Source organism: Trematomus bernacchii, unplaced genomic scaffold (assembly GCF_902827165.1).
Source record: "Trematomus bernacchii unplaced genomic scaffold, fTreBer1.1, whole genome shotgun sequence".
NCBI lineage: Eukaryota > Metazoa > Chordata > Actinopteri > Perciformes > Nototheniidae > Trematomus > Trematomus bernacchii.
Genome location: NW_022987942.1, coordinates 3,934,631 through 3,952,152, shown reverse-complemented (window position 1 = coordinate 3,952,152; position 17,522 = coordinate 3,934,631). Strand labels below are relative to the sequence as shown.

Genomic DNA, 17,522 nt, shown 5'->3' with positions numbered 1-17,522 from the left:
AAGCCTTTGTGCGCAATGTGAGAACCGTGTCCAGCTGCTGCTCTATGCCGAGGGGGGGGGGGGGGGGGGGGGGGGGGGGGGGTCTGTCAGAGCCGGGAAACACTCAGCAACTTGGCCTGGCAACATTTTCTTATAAACCTTTCCTATTGGGCTCTGACAGATTCATAGTCAAGTTTATTCAGAGTTATGAGGAGGATCTTTGGAGAATCACAAGTGGGAAGGTTTCCTGAAAATCTGCTGCTAGATTCAGAACCTCAGGTTTCATAGTTTAGACTTACATAGTTTTTAAAAATACTTATGAACTGATGATAAAAGCATTGACAACTGTAATGAAAAACTGAAACGTTGACTTAAATTAAATGTATTAATGTTAACAAATGTGTACTATTGAATTTGATTAGGTTAGTTGAAAGCAATAATATTCAGTTGAACCTAATATTTTGTATTTAAACTTAACATAATTTATTTCAACTAACCTAATACAGTTATGTGAAATTTGTAGACATAATACATTTATTTAAAGTCAACGTTTCAGTTGTTCAGTGTGATTAGCTGTCAGTTTTCCAACTGTTTTATCAAACAATCTTTCCACTATGATATATTGGACAACGACAACACATCTTCCTCTGATCATAGTAATGTTCAGAGGAAATGTGATTTATTTCGAAAAATATGGGCTTTCTACATCATCATCATCATCATCATCATCATCGTCATCGTCATCATCATCATTGTCATAATCATCATCGTCATCACATGTATAGAGTTTGCTTTAATTCAGCATAAAGTCAAACCTCTCTGTTGGAAAAACTAATGCAAAAGAAAAAGAGACAGTTATTATTGAACTACTTCTCAAAACGGTTTCCATTGCAGTTGCATTCAGTTTCCTACAGTTGATCCTTTGGTTGGAACATTTCAGAAAATGGTAAAAAAAAAACTCATCCTGAACTCAAGCTGCATTTCCCCACCAACAGAACCAGCTATTCACTTTATTCTTACATCAAATGAAGAACCTATTTCGTTTTTTGAATGACAAAGTATGAAGACATATTGTTGATAAGTATTCCTTAAATGTGTTATCAGTTATTGTGAGCCCTATACAGTACAGCACCTGAGCTCCAGCACATTTCTGTACCGCTGATATTTCTGTCAAATGAGATCAAACCATCTCCAAGCATCATTTTAACATTGTGTTCTAATCTCATGTATTATGTGCTTGATCTTATTTTAGACACATTACATTTAGTAAAAACACTCATTCTAATTTAGCACATCCCTCTGTGACTCCTTAATTCGTCTGACAGATATTCAGCAGTGACGTGCGGTGAGGTTCATGGCTGGTGAGGCACTGACTCACTGAGTCAGATTTACAAATATTATATTTTGACCTTAATCGAAATATTCGGTTATTTTCAAAAGCTTTTTTAGTCTGATTAATTTTAAACAGACCGTTCAACAAAAGGATACCCAAAATCTAAATATTGGATTGTTCTTTCTTAGTAAGATCCCATTTTCATTACAAATGTGGTCTTACCTTGACTTGAAGATGAAGTCCATGCTATCCTTCTGGACAACAATCTCTATTACTTTTTTGTAAAAGTCCTCCTTATCTTCCTGTAGTTTCAAAAGTCTAGTTTGTTGTTTGCGTCTACCGTCTCTGCGTAGAATTACAGTAGCAACAAGAACCTGTGGGCTCACGTGCGCGCCCTTCAGTGCGGCAGAGGTTATGGCTGCCTCCCCTGGTGCTTTTCTCATTGCCGTTGTATGATGAGACCAGCGAGCCTAAATATCATATATACGTGAAATAAGTTATTTAGGGACTATGGATGGCGAGGATAAATGTAATAAAGGGATCTACAAACATTACATTGGTGACCTACAGTGAGATGGTAACAGGCATGCGCTTAGGGCCCGCTTTCCAGCCAGTTTCTGTGGGGTGACGCATTCTGAGGTGAGGCAGATCTCATCTGTGCCTCACCTTACCCCATAGTAACTGGCTTGAGCACGCTCACAAAATAAGTGCCCGCGCTAAATTAGTGCCCGTGCTCCAGCAAGTTACTGTGGGCTTACGAGAGGCAGAGCACGTCCCTGCCTCACTTCTCATCGCTCCCGTAGCGGAGCTCGGCAAATTTGCTGATTTTGACTATAAAAAGCGATTGGAATCATACATAAATCACACTTACAACACAGATCAGTGGAGACATTTTATTATTATTACTATTTAGTTTTTCTTTAGTTGTTTTTCCGTTACATTGGAGTATGACAGGTGAGGCTCTGCCTCCCCTGCCTCCCCTGACTGCACGTCGCTGATATTCAGTGATAATTATCACAATGTAAGACTGCATATAACCTTATTATTGTGGAGTCAATATCCTTCTGTTCAATCAGTCACTGGCTGATCAAACATTTAGAAAATAGTGAAACCATCCTGAATCACTCGGATGGTTTGGTTCATCTGGAGGCGTGTGGCGCAGTGGGCTAGTGCGTTGGTGTTCGGACCAGGGGAGCACAGGTTCAAACCCCACTGCAGTCAGCATGTCGTTGTGTCCCTGAGACACTTCACCCCAAATTGCTCCTGTGGGGATTGCCCACAGTATTGAGTATGTAAGTCGCTTTGGATAAAAGCGTCTAACAAGTAACATGTAATGTGATGTCATGTAATCTGACCAAAAATCACAAACTGAACAAGTAAAAAATACTTAAATAAAAAATCTAAAGGATTGAAAACAAACACACACACACACACACACACACACACACACACACACACAGGGCCTTGACAGTGATCTTCAGTTCAGTGGCCTTTGAAGCAGTGTGTGTGTGTGTGTGTGTGTCAGTGGCGAACCGTGTCTATCACAACTGGACCTTCTGTAGACACACACACCCACCGCCGCTGCGACCCCCCCCCCCCCCCCCCCCCCCCCCCCCCCCCCCCCCCGCCGTTATAATGTCCGACTTTTCACTGAATGGTCGTCTTGAAAAGGGTACTCACAACAATTCCGCAACATCTTCATCTTCACCTGTTGCACTTGCCATTTCAACGTTAAAAACAATAAAACGGCATATGAATTGCTTCGTCGCATTCATCTAGATCAGGGCTCTCCAACACGTCGATCGCGAGCTACCGGTAGCTCGCGGGCAGCTTTTCAGTAGCTCGCCGCTCGATTATCGATTATAGCGTAGTAAGGTTGCTTATTGATTTTTCGGCCGCGGCTGGACAATAACGTTTTTTTATTTTAGATTTTTTTCTGTCACACGAATATCAAATGGTCGGTGACGCAGAGATCAAGGAACAGACGTGACAGCAGCACAGCGACAACACACACGGAGCAGTCTGCTTTCTCCACCAGCACGAGTCCAGAACTAACAGCAGAATGACCCGCTCTGAATCAGGCCCTGTCGCTGCGCCTCAGAGACACACAGGGAGGGATTTGTGTTTTTTGAAAAACACTCGTTATCGTCATGTCAGGTTTTTGGTGAATTTAATCAAGTCTTGGATTGCAGAGTATGAATGTCCTCTTGCTATTTTCAGTTGATAAATACTTGTGTAAAGTTTGTGAAGGCAGGAGGAAAGCTTCCGCGATCACCGTCTCCTCTCCGTTCCTCCAAACCCCGCCCCCTCCCTGAAAATAATGAGTGACAGGCTGATAGTGACCCGATAGAAACTTTATTATTCACTTAATCACTGATTGAGATATGATGAAGCTAACTTAATCTCATACATTCATGGGATTTATGTAACAGTAAGACAGAGAATGTAAGTGTGCACCCACATGCACTATTTTTGTTTTTATAATGCTATTGTAAATACTCCTGCTGTTTTCAGACTCAAGTCATGTGTGTCTTTTTTTTAACAGAAGACCGTTGCTAGAAGCTGCAGCTAGACTGCAGAAGTATTAGTTTTTTGTTTTTGAGGATGGAACCATTTTCACACACAGATATAGGGAGGCTAGACCTATACAATTGATTTATTATGGTTTATAATTTAATGTCAAGACGAAGAAGAAGAAGAAAAAGATGGCTGAACAACTGTTCAGTGTCAATCCTGTGGAGATCTCCAAAATAATGTTCAGCTTAAGTCTCAGCAAAACTCACAACATTTCTGGAGCCTTGTAGACCCAGAAAACTATAAGAACATTCACCAAGCAGCACTGAAAATGTCTGCTTTATTTGGTTCTGTTCTACATACCTTTGTGAAGCAGCTTTTTCTGACATGAATGAAATCTAAATACAGAACAAGACCGACTGATGAACATTTAAATGACTCTATTAAGTGAACCTAAGTGGGTCCAGCATACACCTCTATGGTGGACTGTATGCAGTGCCATTAATCTCACTAACAAAAGAGTGAAATGCTTGTAAGGTGGTGATTAAGGACACTTATGTGAATGTTCAGTGATGTACTTATTATGTGGGCCATAATAATATGTGAGAAATCTTCGTTTTCTTGGACCTTATTTTTGATAAGCTTTAGGTATTGCAATTTCACACGTGTACAAAAGTATAGCTTAATTCAACTGATGAGGGCTATGTGAATAAATGTAAGCGATGTGATGCAAGTAGCTCTTGGCCACTTTCATTTTTTGAAAGTAGCTCTCAGATGAAGAAAGGTTGGAGACCCCTGATCTAGATCCTCTGTCTCGAGACAGTTAACTACCGGGCTTTCTAGAGTACCCTGGAACCGAGGGAAACTCTGAAAGAATACGCCCATTGGCTACAAATCAATATATGATTGGTTGATCAAACTGTCAGTCCAAATGTACGCTCTCATTCAGTGCAACGGCCAGGGCATTCTATCAAGGATATATAATACCTTGGTTGAAGGATATTCTATCCAGAGACCCAGAACAAGATCTGATTGGTTGCTTTTTTTTCCTAACACAAAACCACTGAAATGCGTAGTGCATGGTCCAAGAAGGACAAACAAATCAATGTAACACTGTAATATTACAGATCAACAACACAGATACGATTGTCATTTATTAATGTTACATACATTTTATTACATTTTATTACATTTTATTTATATAATTAAATCAAGTTTTTGTTTGTTTTATCTGAGTGTTCCAGGGTATTCTCTGAATCTGTGTGTGTGTGTGTGTGTGTGTGTGTGTGTGTGTGTGTGTGTGTGTGTGTGTGTGTGTGTGTGTGTGTGTGTGTGTGTGTGTGTGTGTGTGTGTGTGTGTGTGTGTGTGTGTGTGTGTGTGTGTGTGTGTGTGTGTGTGAATGAATAGCTGGCTATAAGAGAAGCTGAGAGATGAGCAGACTGAGTTTGGGTCGATGCAGCAGCAGAAGAGAGATTGGCATTGACTTTTGTGCCGTGCTGACGCTCGTCTCCTATTGGCCATCTTTCCTCTCATCTAGATCAACTCATCTGGGCATCGATCGTCTCGGCCCGCTGCACGAAGCTTTAACAAAGCACATTTAAGAGCCAGCTTTATTGTTTACGTCCCTGTAACAGTGTTGATCCAACCGGCCCCAGTGGGCAGCGCTGCGTCACATGATGGTGCAACATGATGTGGAGCCTCTCATTTTAATATGTGGACATGTTGTCAGAGGACTGATGCCTCTCTGATCATTAGAGAGGGTGGCGTGTTTGCCATTTAAAAGTCTTTTTGACTGAGTTACACAGAAACAGCATTATTAACGACTTCCTCTCTTCCCCTAAAAGACCCTCATTATTACCTCTCCTGCAGTTGAGAGTGAAAGGTCAGTCCTGGACCTGCAGGATAAATCTGGGCAGTGGAGTGAATTAACTGAGCATTACTGCCGTTGAGATGCCCTTGAGCAAGGCAATTAACCTGCAGCTGCTCCGGAGGAACAGACGGGGCTGCAGCCTCAACATGTGGATGTGTGATTAAGAGTGAACACACTGAGTATGATGGCCCCCCCACCTCCCTGTTGCAGTTTGAATTCAGATGTTCCATAAAGCTCACAAGGCATCGAGTGACCTGGATTATAGAACATTCTGACACAGTTAACAGAAACTGAGGATGCAACATTGAGATGCAGTTTTTTATGGAAAATATAATTAAAGTTAACTTTTTGTATTTCATTTAACCATTACTTTCATTTGATATTTCTATTTATGCATTTATAAACCTTTTTATAGGGCCTTTGCGATGTGTCCTCTTGCTGAGGACAGGTTACATCAAATGCCATAACTTGCGAGAGTGCTGATATATTTTGAACTTTCATTAATCAGAACTAGAATCAGTATTCCTATATCAGTCCCTCAGCGGGGCGACGTAGTGTTGCAGCAGAAGTGGCATCGCAGGTAAAACAAAACTCTAACTCACTCACTCTCTCACTCACTCTCTCTCTCTCTCTCTCTCTCTCTCCACACATGCACATGCCACACACCTACCCCCCCTCCCCTCTCTCCTAAAGGGATAGGCTTCCCTAGTCTGCACTATCCTACAATTATAAACAGAATAACATCGGCAATCGGCATCGGCAAAATTGTGACTCTAAACATCGCCATCATTATTGGCTGAAAAATGTGACATCGGTGCATCCCTAGTATTGAGACTCAACATGTTGCACAGTAGTAGCTGTGTGGGCCCAAGTTATCCATGTATTGCATAAAGTTGTATGTATTAAAATAGTTTCATACATTCATAGTCATTGGGATTAATGTTGATTAATATGAGTGGACAGGGTGGTGATGGTGAGCGAGAGAAACCATCTCCTTTCTCTTTCCTTTTTTTATTTTAATTCCAGCCTTGGTAAAGAAGTTATATTTTCACTGTTATCCACGTTTATAAAGCCCAGATGAACCCGATAAGAACTCAGGGGCAGAGTATGTGCTTATAGCAGTCCGCTGTACAGAAACTGTAGTTTGCCCACTGCAGCAGATCAGTGACATCCTCTGCTGCATCATTAGCACATCACACAGTGGGAGTGCAGTCAGATTCTCTTAGCACTGTCTGTCACCTAGTCCTGATGAATTCTCCTTCACGTCTTTCCTCAACCCCATGACGTTTTCACTGAGGTTGAGGAATAGTGGTTTGGAAAACCATGGGTCCTGGTTTTTTTGACTATTCGACCATAGCCATGGTCTTCCTCCACTGCCGGCTGTAAACACAGACTACAGTTATGTCAAAATAGAAAGTCACGAGAAGCAGCCTTCTCTTTCTGAAAAGCTATTTTTCAGAGTAGATCAAAATGAAAAGTATACCCTAACCTGCTAGTACTGTATGGATGGTATAAAATGGAAAATTATGTCAATGATTAGCCTGGCCAGGTTTTGTCTTGGTAGCACTTATTTTAAATATGTATGTGGCTTTTTACTTAATAGAGGAGTTGTCGATATCTATGTTCATTTTATTCATTTACATTTTTTTCCTTCTTAAAATGGTGGTTTGATCAATGTGTTGGTACAGTGGGGCAGGAGTAACTGTTTACCTTGTGTACAGGTCATCTAGGCTGTTAACTGTCTCTCATCAGTTTGTTGACTTGAATAGGATGAAGAGACTTTGCCATTTTGCAATAGTTTAATTCTTTGTATGGAACCATCTTTACAATGACAACCTGAAACACTGTGCACATACATTGTAAAAGCAATGTTTTAGAACTAGTGTGAACATAGTCTAAAAACAGTAGGATGAAATGAACCATTCCTGGAGCTCAGTAGAAATGTACCACGGTTTAAACATTGGAGAAAGAGTTTTAAGGTTTATTTATGAGCACATTTATGATGTTATTCAATGAAAACACCCTCTCTGTGTAAGAGGTTTGACATTTGAATGTTTTCCTAACAACTTTGATCAAAAGACAGATTTTCATATTGAGAGATGCAGTTTGAAAAGCTGTAGAAGCAGTAAGTGACAATTATTTTGTTTTTCTGCAGTGACTGGACGAATCAGTCATCTTTTCCCTCTGTAATATTTTACCTCTTGTCATCTTCGTAGTCATCATCTTATCATCTCCCTTAATTCTCTAATTATATGTAGGCTAACCCCTGTAATCCCACATTTACTTTAACATTTCAATAAGTATCAGGATTCAACAGGTGGCACAACATGTTCATTGCTGAGCTTTAGAGTTGCTTCAGATCTTCAGAGGTGGTGTATTTTTACACTTTGGATGGAGCCAGGCTAGATTTTTCTTAGCATCCTGTCTTTTATGCTAAGTTAAGCTAATGCCTTCTGGCTCTATTCTCGTACTTTGTGGACATATATAATGATATGAATCCTCTTGTGAATCAGCATATACCAGGTCAAAACTTAAATATTTCATTATCATTTGTATAGGTATTTACCAGTGTCTTTAAAAGCTTTGGGATTTTTGGTCAGTGGCTATTAACTGTCGATTTTGGCTAGCTATAATGAAAACTGTAACTGTTAACACAGTACTATACACATTCAAGTTCAGTACACTGTCCACTGTTTCACTTGGTATAATAGCCTATTTCTTAAGGTTGTCTTGCTACAATTTCGGAAAGCCATCTTCAGAATTGGCTGTCAGCCTTAGAAGCTAACATTAATAATAATAATAATAATATATATATATAATAATAATATAATAATAATTGGGAGGGATGAAACCCTCTTTTAATGGTCACACATGCAGAGCACACAGCACACACAGTGACATGTGTTCTCTGCATTTAACCCATCCTAGTACCAGGAGTCTAGTACTAGGAGCAGTGGGCAGCTATTGTACAGCGCCCGGGGAGCAATGGGAGTGAGGGGGGAAGGGGGGTGTCCGGTGCCTTGCTCAAGGGCACCACGGCAGGGCAGGAGGTGAACTGGGACCTCTCCAAGTAGCAGTCCACACTCCATATTTTAGGTCTGGTCGGGGACTTGAACCGGCGACCCTACGGCTGCCAGTCCAAGCCCCTACTGACTGAGCCACTGCCGGACCTTAGCCAGCATTATCTTGCTGTTTCTTCAAAATGTAATGTAAAGCACTCTCATACACAGGGCAACTATATGTGATATTTAGAATAGAAGTAGTAGAAGTAGATATATATCTACTTTATTGGGTTAAGTCTTACTTATCGAACAGAAAACGTGTGTTTTGGTCAACGGTGCCAAATCCCCCTACCTTGTGAACCCTGTTGGGGTTCCACAAGGTTCCATTCTTGGACCATTACTGTTTTCACTGTACATGAATGACTTGCCTAATGTATGTCCTGAGTTGAATGTGCAAATGTATGCCGATGATGCGGTCATCTTTGTACACGGGAAAAAGACTGAAATTATCGCATCTTGTCTCTCTAATGCTTTGGACAAGGTTCAACACTGGCTGAACAACATTTGCTTACAGTTAAACGTAAACAAAACAGTATGCATGATGTTCAGTAAACGACCAGTCAAAATCGAAGGATCCAACGTGTTTTTAAACGGAGCAGAAATAGAACTAGTCTCCCAGTTCAAGTATCTTGGAGTCATACTGGACTCAGACTTGACTTTTAAGAAACATATCAAGAAAGTATCCAATACCATTCAATTCAACTTGCAAAATGTTAAACAAATTAGACCTTTCTTAACTGTCAATGCTGCAAAGTCATACCTCCACTGTATGATGTTATCCCACATTGAATACTGTTTTACAAACTGGTCGTTTGCTTGTGCCACAAACCTGAAACCCATAGAACAGCTGTACAAGAGAGCTATCAAGGTGTGTCTTGAGTTTTGACAATTTTAAGTCTTTTAAAAGTATGTGTTTTTTTTATAAATGTTTACATGGACTGCCCCCCCCCCCCTCCCTTAGGGGAATTCATCCACAAAAAACACACTGGATGCTGCACTAGGTCAGAAACCAGAGGAGACTGTGAAGTCCACCGCAGACGGACCACTTTTGGACAAAATGTCCTCTCCATTAAAGGCAGCTCTTTGTGGAATAGCCTCCCAACTCAGATACGGGATTGTCCCACTCTCAATGGCTTCAAAGGTCAACTCAAAGAATGGTTGAGAAACAACCAGACATGCAATCACCGCTAAATGCACTTTAATACAGGGGTATCTCCTCTTGCACTTTAGGTAGCTCTTGTATCATCTCTTGCACTTTACATGTCGTTGCTGCTAGATTGTATTACCATGTCATAAATACTTGTGTATGCTGCTCTTGCTCTGTTGCACCTTTTGCATATCATGTATTTTTTTTTGCTATGTTTGTAAAATGTAAACATCTTAAATGTTTTATGTGAGGGACTGCGGATGGAAACTAGCTCAAAGCTAAATCTGGCACTGTTACGCTTGATACATTTGAATGTTTGAAGTGTTCATTACTGTGCATTGTCCCTGCCAAATAAACAATTAAATAAAGAAATAAATATGCCTTGTAAAGCTATCTAGAGTATGTAAAAGAAGAAGCAGCTGAAGTTAAGATTCATGAAGTATCAGATCATCTTTACATCTCCAATACGTGCTTATCACATTCTGGGTTGGGGGGGAAGAACTAGCTGTGAGATGTTTTAAGATTAAGCCAAAAAAAGCTAAATGTACGGCATTTGGACATTAGCTTTAGCTTTAGCATTTACAGTGTAAAGAACTGTATCGTTAGCAGTCACTGGTCTGCTATTGCACATGGTCGGACATCACTTGTCGTGGGGCAGTCTCTTTTAGCTGTTATCAATACATGGAATGCCAATTTGATATTTCATTTATTATAATGGTACATCATTTAGGTAAGTCATTGAAACCTACTGTAGCTTGGTTTCGATGGCTTCATTCAGGGAGGCTACAAGACGTAGGAACAGGGAGCATTTGTGATAACACCTTATGCAGAAAATAATACTGGCCTGGAGTGTAACACATAGCCCATAACATATTTGCAATTTGTATTGCAATATTGGTCACGGAAATCGCAATTAATTATTTTTCTCAAATCATTAGCTCAGCTTATATTTGGAAGAATTGTTGAATAATACTACGAATGACAACATGTTGAATACATTTTTGAATGCATTGACAATGTAAAACGTTTCAGTGAGCATGTCAGTCAGACAGCAGCTTCATCGTGTAGCTGCTGTCTGATTCATGGTATTGAGTGTGGCTTTGCGGCTGACATGATGCTGTCTGGGAAGTCTTTGGGGAGTGTGTGTGCTCACCTTTGAGGAGAAGGAAGCAGCAGTTTCACGGCTCAGTGCAACAAGTCCTCCAACTCATACGACCGAATATGTCGTTTGTTCAAGCGCTTAATACGTCCTATAATCACGTTTTAAAGTTTTCGACCTCTAGTGCTCCCGTTGAATGCTAACGTTACAGATGGTCGTTTATTCACAAATAACCCTCTCTGTAAAATCCTAAATTGTAGGATAGTTTGGCCATTAAAACGCTTTTTGATTAGATTTCTAGCGAGAAGTGTATATTGTACTTTTAGAATCCACGTCCAGTCGATATGTAGGATCTATAGTTTGATAGATATTACGAAGATGATTTGAGGTTTCGCCAGGAGAACGTGTATATGCGGCAGCGTCCATGTAAAGTTACGGGTTGAAAACAGTATTTCCGGTCTCGACGTTTTCATAATAAAACCAATGATCAAATGATTTAACAGTGATATCTGCAGTACTCATCCACTAAAAAACATCAGTTTATCCTTGTTAATTATACGACATTTATTGGTTTAAATTGTGTACAATGCTTTTGTGTTTTTCCCATAGGTTTTTCCCTTTCGATTCTGAGAGACACCTTTCTTTTTTCAGAGGTTTTGATAGGCTAAAACATCGATTGGTTTAGCCGCAATGCACGTTGGGATATGGTGTTTATGCGATATGAAATCGGAAAAACATTTTTTTTAAATAAAATAATACTTTATTCCGAGTGTTCTTGCTTTTCTCTTTGGAAGTCATCACATAACGGCATTGTAATACACGGTTCGGCTGCATTAAATATTACACATCTGCCGTAGATATTTATTTATAGAGCCCTGATGAGAAGACCTTTTGACAAACTGGAAGAAATGCCGCCAAAACTGAATATGTGACGTGGATCATAAATATATCAGCAATTAAACAACATCTTCCATTTATTTTCACACAATACGTCTCCTTGCAGTATCAATACTAATTCGGCTGACTTTTATATTTGATCCAACTAGTAGATAGGCTGTATTTACACCATAACGGTGCACAGCTGATAGAAAGGGACTTGTAGTTTTTAAAGATATTATTTACTGAACTACCTTTCCAACTCCTCATGCAGTTGACTGTTACAGGTCTATACAGGTTCATGGTACAATGCATAAGCTTCAAATCGAGAGACTGAAACTGTATTTTCTTTACCGTTCTGTTTTAATTTCACAATAAAGTTAATAGTCATATTATGTTTGATATTATTATGTTTTATTATCTAGACCACTGGTTTTTTAACCCGGACCGCCTAGTGGTTAAAGCACGTTATTGAATTTTGTTGTTGAATATGTTATATTTGACTGCTAATCCTAATCCTGGTTGTTTCACGACAACTAGAGCACCTCTAGTGGTCGTGTAAGAAACAACATACACTTTAAAACGTGTCTCTGGGTCGTAATAAGGGCATGAACAATCGGCCTATATGGTTGTTTTTTGTAGGAGGACAGGCTGGCTCAGTGACCAGGCTGACACTGCTTCCAAACACTCAATCTGACAAACGAAAACAAACCTCATACCACAAAGAAGCCCCCGGGCCCTCTGGCCTTTCGCCATCTGTATTGCCTTTCTCATTAGACATCTTAATCATCATGAGGCGTTAATGACTGAAAGTCATCACTTGCCTATTAATGTTCTTCACAAGTCTAAATCAAAGCTGCAGAAACAAACGTTTATTCCCCTCCCCATAAATATGAAGGATATCGATCCCACTGCTAACAACAGGATCTTCCCCCGCAATGAATGAGCAACACAGCGGAGTGTCATTGATGATGGGAGAAGTAGATGTATAAACACCTGAAAAGCCTTTTGTATAGTTTTTCTTATTACTTATAAACCTTAATAACCAGATATCCTTTGATTTACTGGTTTACGTCTGTCCTCTTCTTGTGAACACATCTCCAAACCATCTGGAAGGTTTTTTTTGTTTTAGTTTTTTAGTTTAGGGTCACCGTGACCATTCTCGGAAATGTCTTCAAATTTGGCATAAACCCCCCGATTAGACTCCAGGATGAACTGATTACGATTTAATGGTCAAAGGTCAAGGGCAATGTCAACTAAAAAAAAACATTTTAGGCCATAACTAAGAAATAACATGCTAATTAGATGTTTTTACACAATTGTCTTAAAGGATAAAATGATGAAGTGTTGACATTTTGGTAGAACATTGATGTCTTCTGCAACTTGAACGGTTTGTGAATGTTTATAAGCATGAAGTCCAGCTGTTGTTTGAGCCTGTTATATTCTATCCAAATGATCCCATTTTCACCTGGTTTTGGAATCATAATCAGCTTTATCAGCTAAGTGTGTAGAAAAGGAGTTTGATGTTGGTTTCATTGCCCTTAATCTGGTACACAGACTATTATTAATGAATACATTATATAGGGCTGTGTGATTATGGCAAAAATCATAATCACGATTATTTTGGTCAATAATTGATATCACGATTATTAAATACGATTATTCATTGACTTTGAAAACATCCATTTATTGAACTTTAAAACAAATACAAATAATAATTTGAACAGTATCTTATAACTGTTGATTACCCTGAACGTATAATTCAACTGAAAAACTTTAAATAAATAATATCAAAATAATAAATACCAATAAACAAGATCAACAAATATTTTGGAGCGCACTTCCAAAAGCTACTAATCATATATAAATATGATAAATACAAATAAATTAGACCAAAATAAATTAGATCAAATATGTTGCAGTGCACTGTCACAACCTAGCAAAGCAAAATAATTGTTTTATTCGATTATGTTGTTTTCGTAATTGTGGCAGGCCAAAATTGTAATTGCGATTAAAATACGATTAATTGCACAGCCCTACATTATCATGTATAGTTTCATAGGTAACTGGATATATTAGTGTTACAGGGTTATTGAAATGATGATTGATTTAACTGCTCATCATCACAATGAAAGCCTGAAGAAAGGAACTGTGTATAATATCAATACTATATCTGTAGATCCTATCTGGATGATGAGAAAGATGTAAATGCAAGTGTAAATGCACGCAGAATGCAGATCAGCCTCACATTTTGATCACATTTTAGCCCAGTGGAAATGATACCTGTACATAAATAAGAATTGCATTTGCCTGTTGAAAGATTGTAAAGAAAATAAATTGCCCCTGACTAAGTTTAGAATCTGGCCATCATTTCTACCAATCAGGTTGTCATTAGAGTTGGATGGGGTCACAATGTCTGATTAACCCGATAAATGATCTGGCTGTTCACAAACGTTGCACTGCTCCATGGTTCAGTTTCCCAACATGGCTGCTCCATGGTTCAGTTTCCCAACATGGCTGCTCCATGGTTCAGTTTCCCAACATGGCTGCTCCATGGTTCAGTTTCCCAACATGGCTGCTCCATGGTTCAGTTTCCCAACATGGCTGCTCCATGAGGAAAGTGAGTTGTCACCAGGACTGGTGAACAATCAACACTCCCCCCCCTGGGCTGCTTTAATGAGTCGCTTTAAAACAGAATGAATTCCAGGGACCAAACTTCTGCTCAACATTTTTATTTTGTTCATTCTTCAAAAGATGTCAATACAGGCAGTGTCTGATTCTCTCTTCCTTTCTTCTCTTTGCAGCTTTCAAGAAAGAGGACAGCGGCTTTGATGAGGTAGGAGGAAACAAGTGATTTCAGGGAGCTGCTACAGTCTGAGTGGCCCACTTTCAGGCTGTGGAGTGTTGCACGCTGCATCTGATCACTGAATCACTAACATTATTCATCAAGGTCTCGTTGGCCAAATGTTTTCAGGACTGCATTGCAGTTGAATGAATGTTTTGAAGTGGATGCGGCTGTAACTCCGTACATATGGTGTGTAATATATTCATGTGTGGAGCGTGGTGGATTCCCTCTCATCTCAGAGGCGTCCCTCAGGGTCAGGCTGCTCTGGTCTGTCAAATGAGACTCCACCAAATGGACCAAACACATTCTCTGTCTAGGCTTTAACATTTAAAAAGTGTGCTCAAACATCAGAAAGGGGTAAGTCCACAATCAGTGAACTAATGATGAGGGACAGCTGCATGTTCACAGTGTGAGAGCTGAAGTGTGCATGTATGATATCCTCCTCATTGAGTTGTGTTCTGTTTCTCGAGCACTGCACAATGCATTAGGATGCAGGAACACATTCCCCCACTCGCCTCAGTGTACAATTTCAATGAAATGAATGAAATGTAAATTAATAAGATGCCAGGCATATTAAGGTCAGTGCAATATATAAAATACACTGCACACATATGTTTGAAATGTGAAACCGTTTGACTTAAATGTTTATGTCAACACATTCCACATAACTGTATTAGGTTAGTTGTTTTATTTAAACTTAATATTATTGCTTTCAATTAACCTGATACAGTTGTGTGAAATCTGCCGACATAATACAATTAATTAAAGTCAATGTTTCAGTTTTGTCAGTGCAGGCAGTGAATCCAGTACGACAGGACACAGTGGGTTCCCTGCTGCTCACACAGAATCCCCTGGGCTCTCTGTGTTCCTTTTGTATCTTCCTCCCCTTTCTAACATTCTTTTGATTTGATGGTGGGTTTTATACTACTGTACCAGAGTGTCATATTTGACCTAATCTTTTGAATACTGAAGGGAAAATATGAAGGACGTCCGTCATTTTGAAGGAATGACACTGACTGAAGGCTATAATGCAACTGTTGGATACATTAAAAGCATACCTTGTACTTAAATAACCACACATGAATGACAATGCTAAACACATGAAGCAAATTTCCTTTCCAAAAATCTGGTACAGCCATAAAGCAGATTTCAGTTGGAATGATCTCCACAGTGGGGATATTGTGTTGGCCGACCCTGGTTTCTTAAAGCAGCACTGTTGCCACATGTTGTCCCACATCATCCTATCCCAGAACAGTTTTTAATTCCTCCTGTATGAATGTTACTGTGAACATGAACACTGGTGCTGTCATTTGCTACCCTGTATGCGGTATTGATTTCCCTTCTCTGCTCCCTCAGTGGGCTGTTGTTGGTGTCTGGTTGATGTGGCAGTCAATAGGTCTGAGGATACTGAGGTGGGATGTTAAATCGACTGGAGAATCATGCTTGGTTGCACTTTTGAGTTAAAGTAACAGTGAGTGAACCTACTGCAGGTAAAGCTGTGTCCTTGTTGTAGAAACACCATATGGTTTCCAGGCTTCTGGAACATTTCCAGTGGTCTGTCAGAAGAGGCAGTGGCATCCCATAATGAGTGATCAGACACCAGGATGTGTGTTGATGTGGCGGACATGTTGCTGCTGCGGTTGGTTGGTAGATTGATTTATATGTGATAGTCCTGCTGAGATCTGATAATCACACTGGATAGACATTTTTCTTCACATCATCACTAGTCGGAGATGATCACCACTTTCTTTATGTCATTACATCTTTCCAGCAAAAGCAATACAGCTCAACAGCACCACCAGGCACATCCTCCAAAATGATGACACATTTGAATCTAAGCCTCCCTAAACAGTTTTTACACAAACTGAACTATAACCTTCCTGCAGCGTTGGTGTATTAGACTGCACTTGTTTTAGGAGGATACCTACTAAACTGGCAACGAACAAAACCTGTGTTTACTCGGATGTTATCCGTTAGCAGTTTATGTTGCCATAATTAAGGTATTGAATATTGCTCAATGCCATACGTAAGTGTTGTTTTTGTATCTTTACCAAATTTCAGATATTCTGTCGATTTTGACATCAATTTTGTTTTAAAGAAAATCAAACATATTTGTATGAATCCCTATTGGGAAATGTTATATTTAACTCATATTTGTTAACATAGGTACAAATTCACACATGAACTCATGCACAAACAGGACCTTTACACATGCATTAGAGCAGAGGCGTCTGAGCGAAGCAGCTGCCAGTGTTCCGGCTCCAGAGAGCAGTGGGGGGTTCGGTTCCTTGCTCAAGGGCACCTTGGCAGTGCCCAGGAGGTGAACTGGCACCTCTCCAGGTACCATTCCACGCTATTTGGTCCGATCGGGACTTGAACTGGCGAACCTTTGGTTCCCAAGCCAAGTCCCTACAGACTGAGCTACTGCCGCCCCTGACAGAGATATAAAACATGTCTTTTTTACAAATGATTCACAAACTTAGTAAAATAAGGTGCAGATATGAAAAGTTGTGGTTTAGACGATCGTAAGATGTTTTGCGCCATAATTATAGACTAAAGACCACCGTCTGATTTGTCTAACTTTGAGATCTGTTGTTATTTTAGCTCCAGGAAAACTAAGAAGGCTAAATTCTCATTCCAAGTTATTGTTAGCTTTTACAGCAGAGCAACAGGAGGCATCCTGCCTCTCATGGTGGGTTCAGGGACCAGGACAGGGAGGCTCTGAAGAGGGTCCCATGTCCTCAGAATCAGTAAGATCAGTGAGGAGAGGTTCACAGAGCCCAGTGGATATTATAG

General features: G+C 39.9%; 1 protein-coding gene across 1 annotated transcript in view; it reads left to right on the top strand.

The window, feature by feature from the left end:
* cdk14 (cyclin-dependent kinase 14) overlaps positions 1-17,522 on the top strand; it is a 202,754-nt gene that overhangs the window by 616 nt on the left and 184,616 nt on the right. The window contains exon 2 of the mRNA XM_034115628.1: positions 14,686-14,717. Coding sequence (XP_033971519.1) covers positions 14,686-14,717 — 32 coding nt within the window. The remainder of the gene's footprint in view (positions 1-14,685; positions 14,718-17,522) is intronic.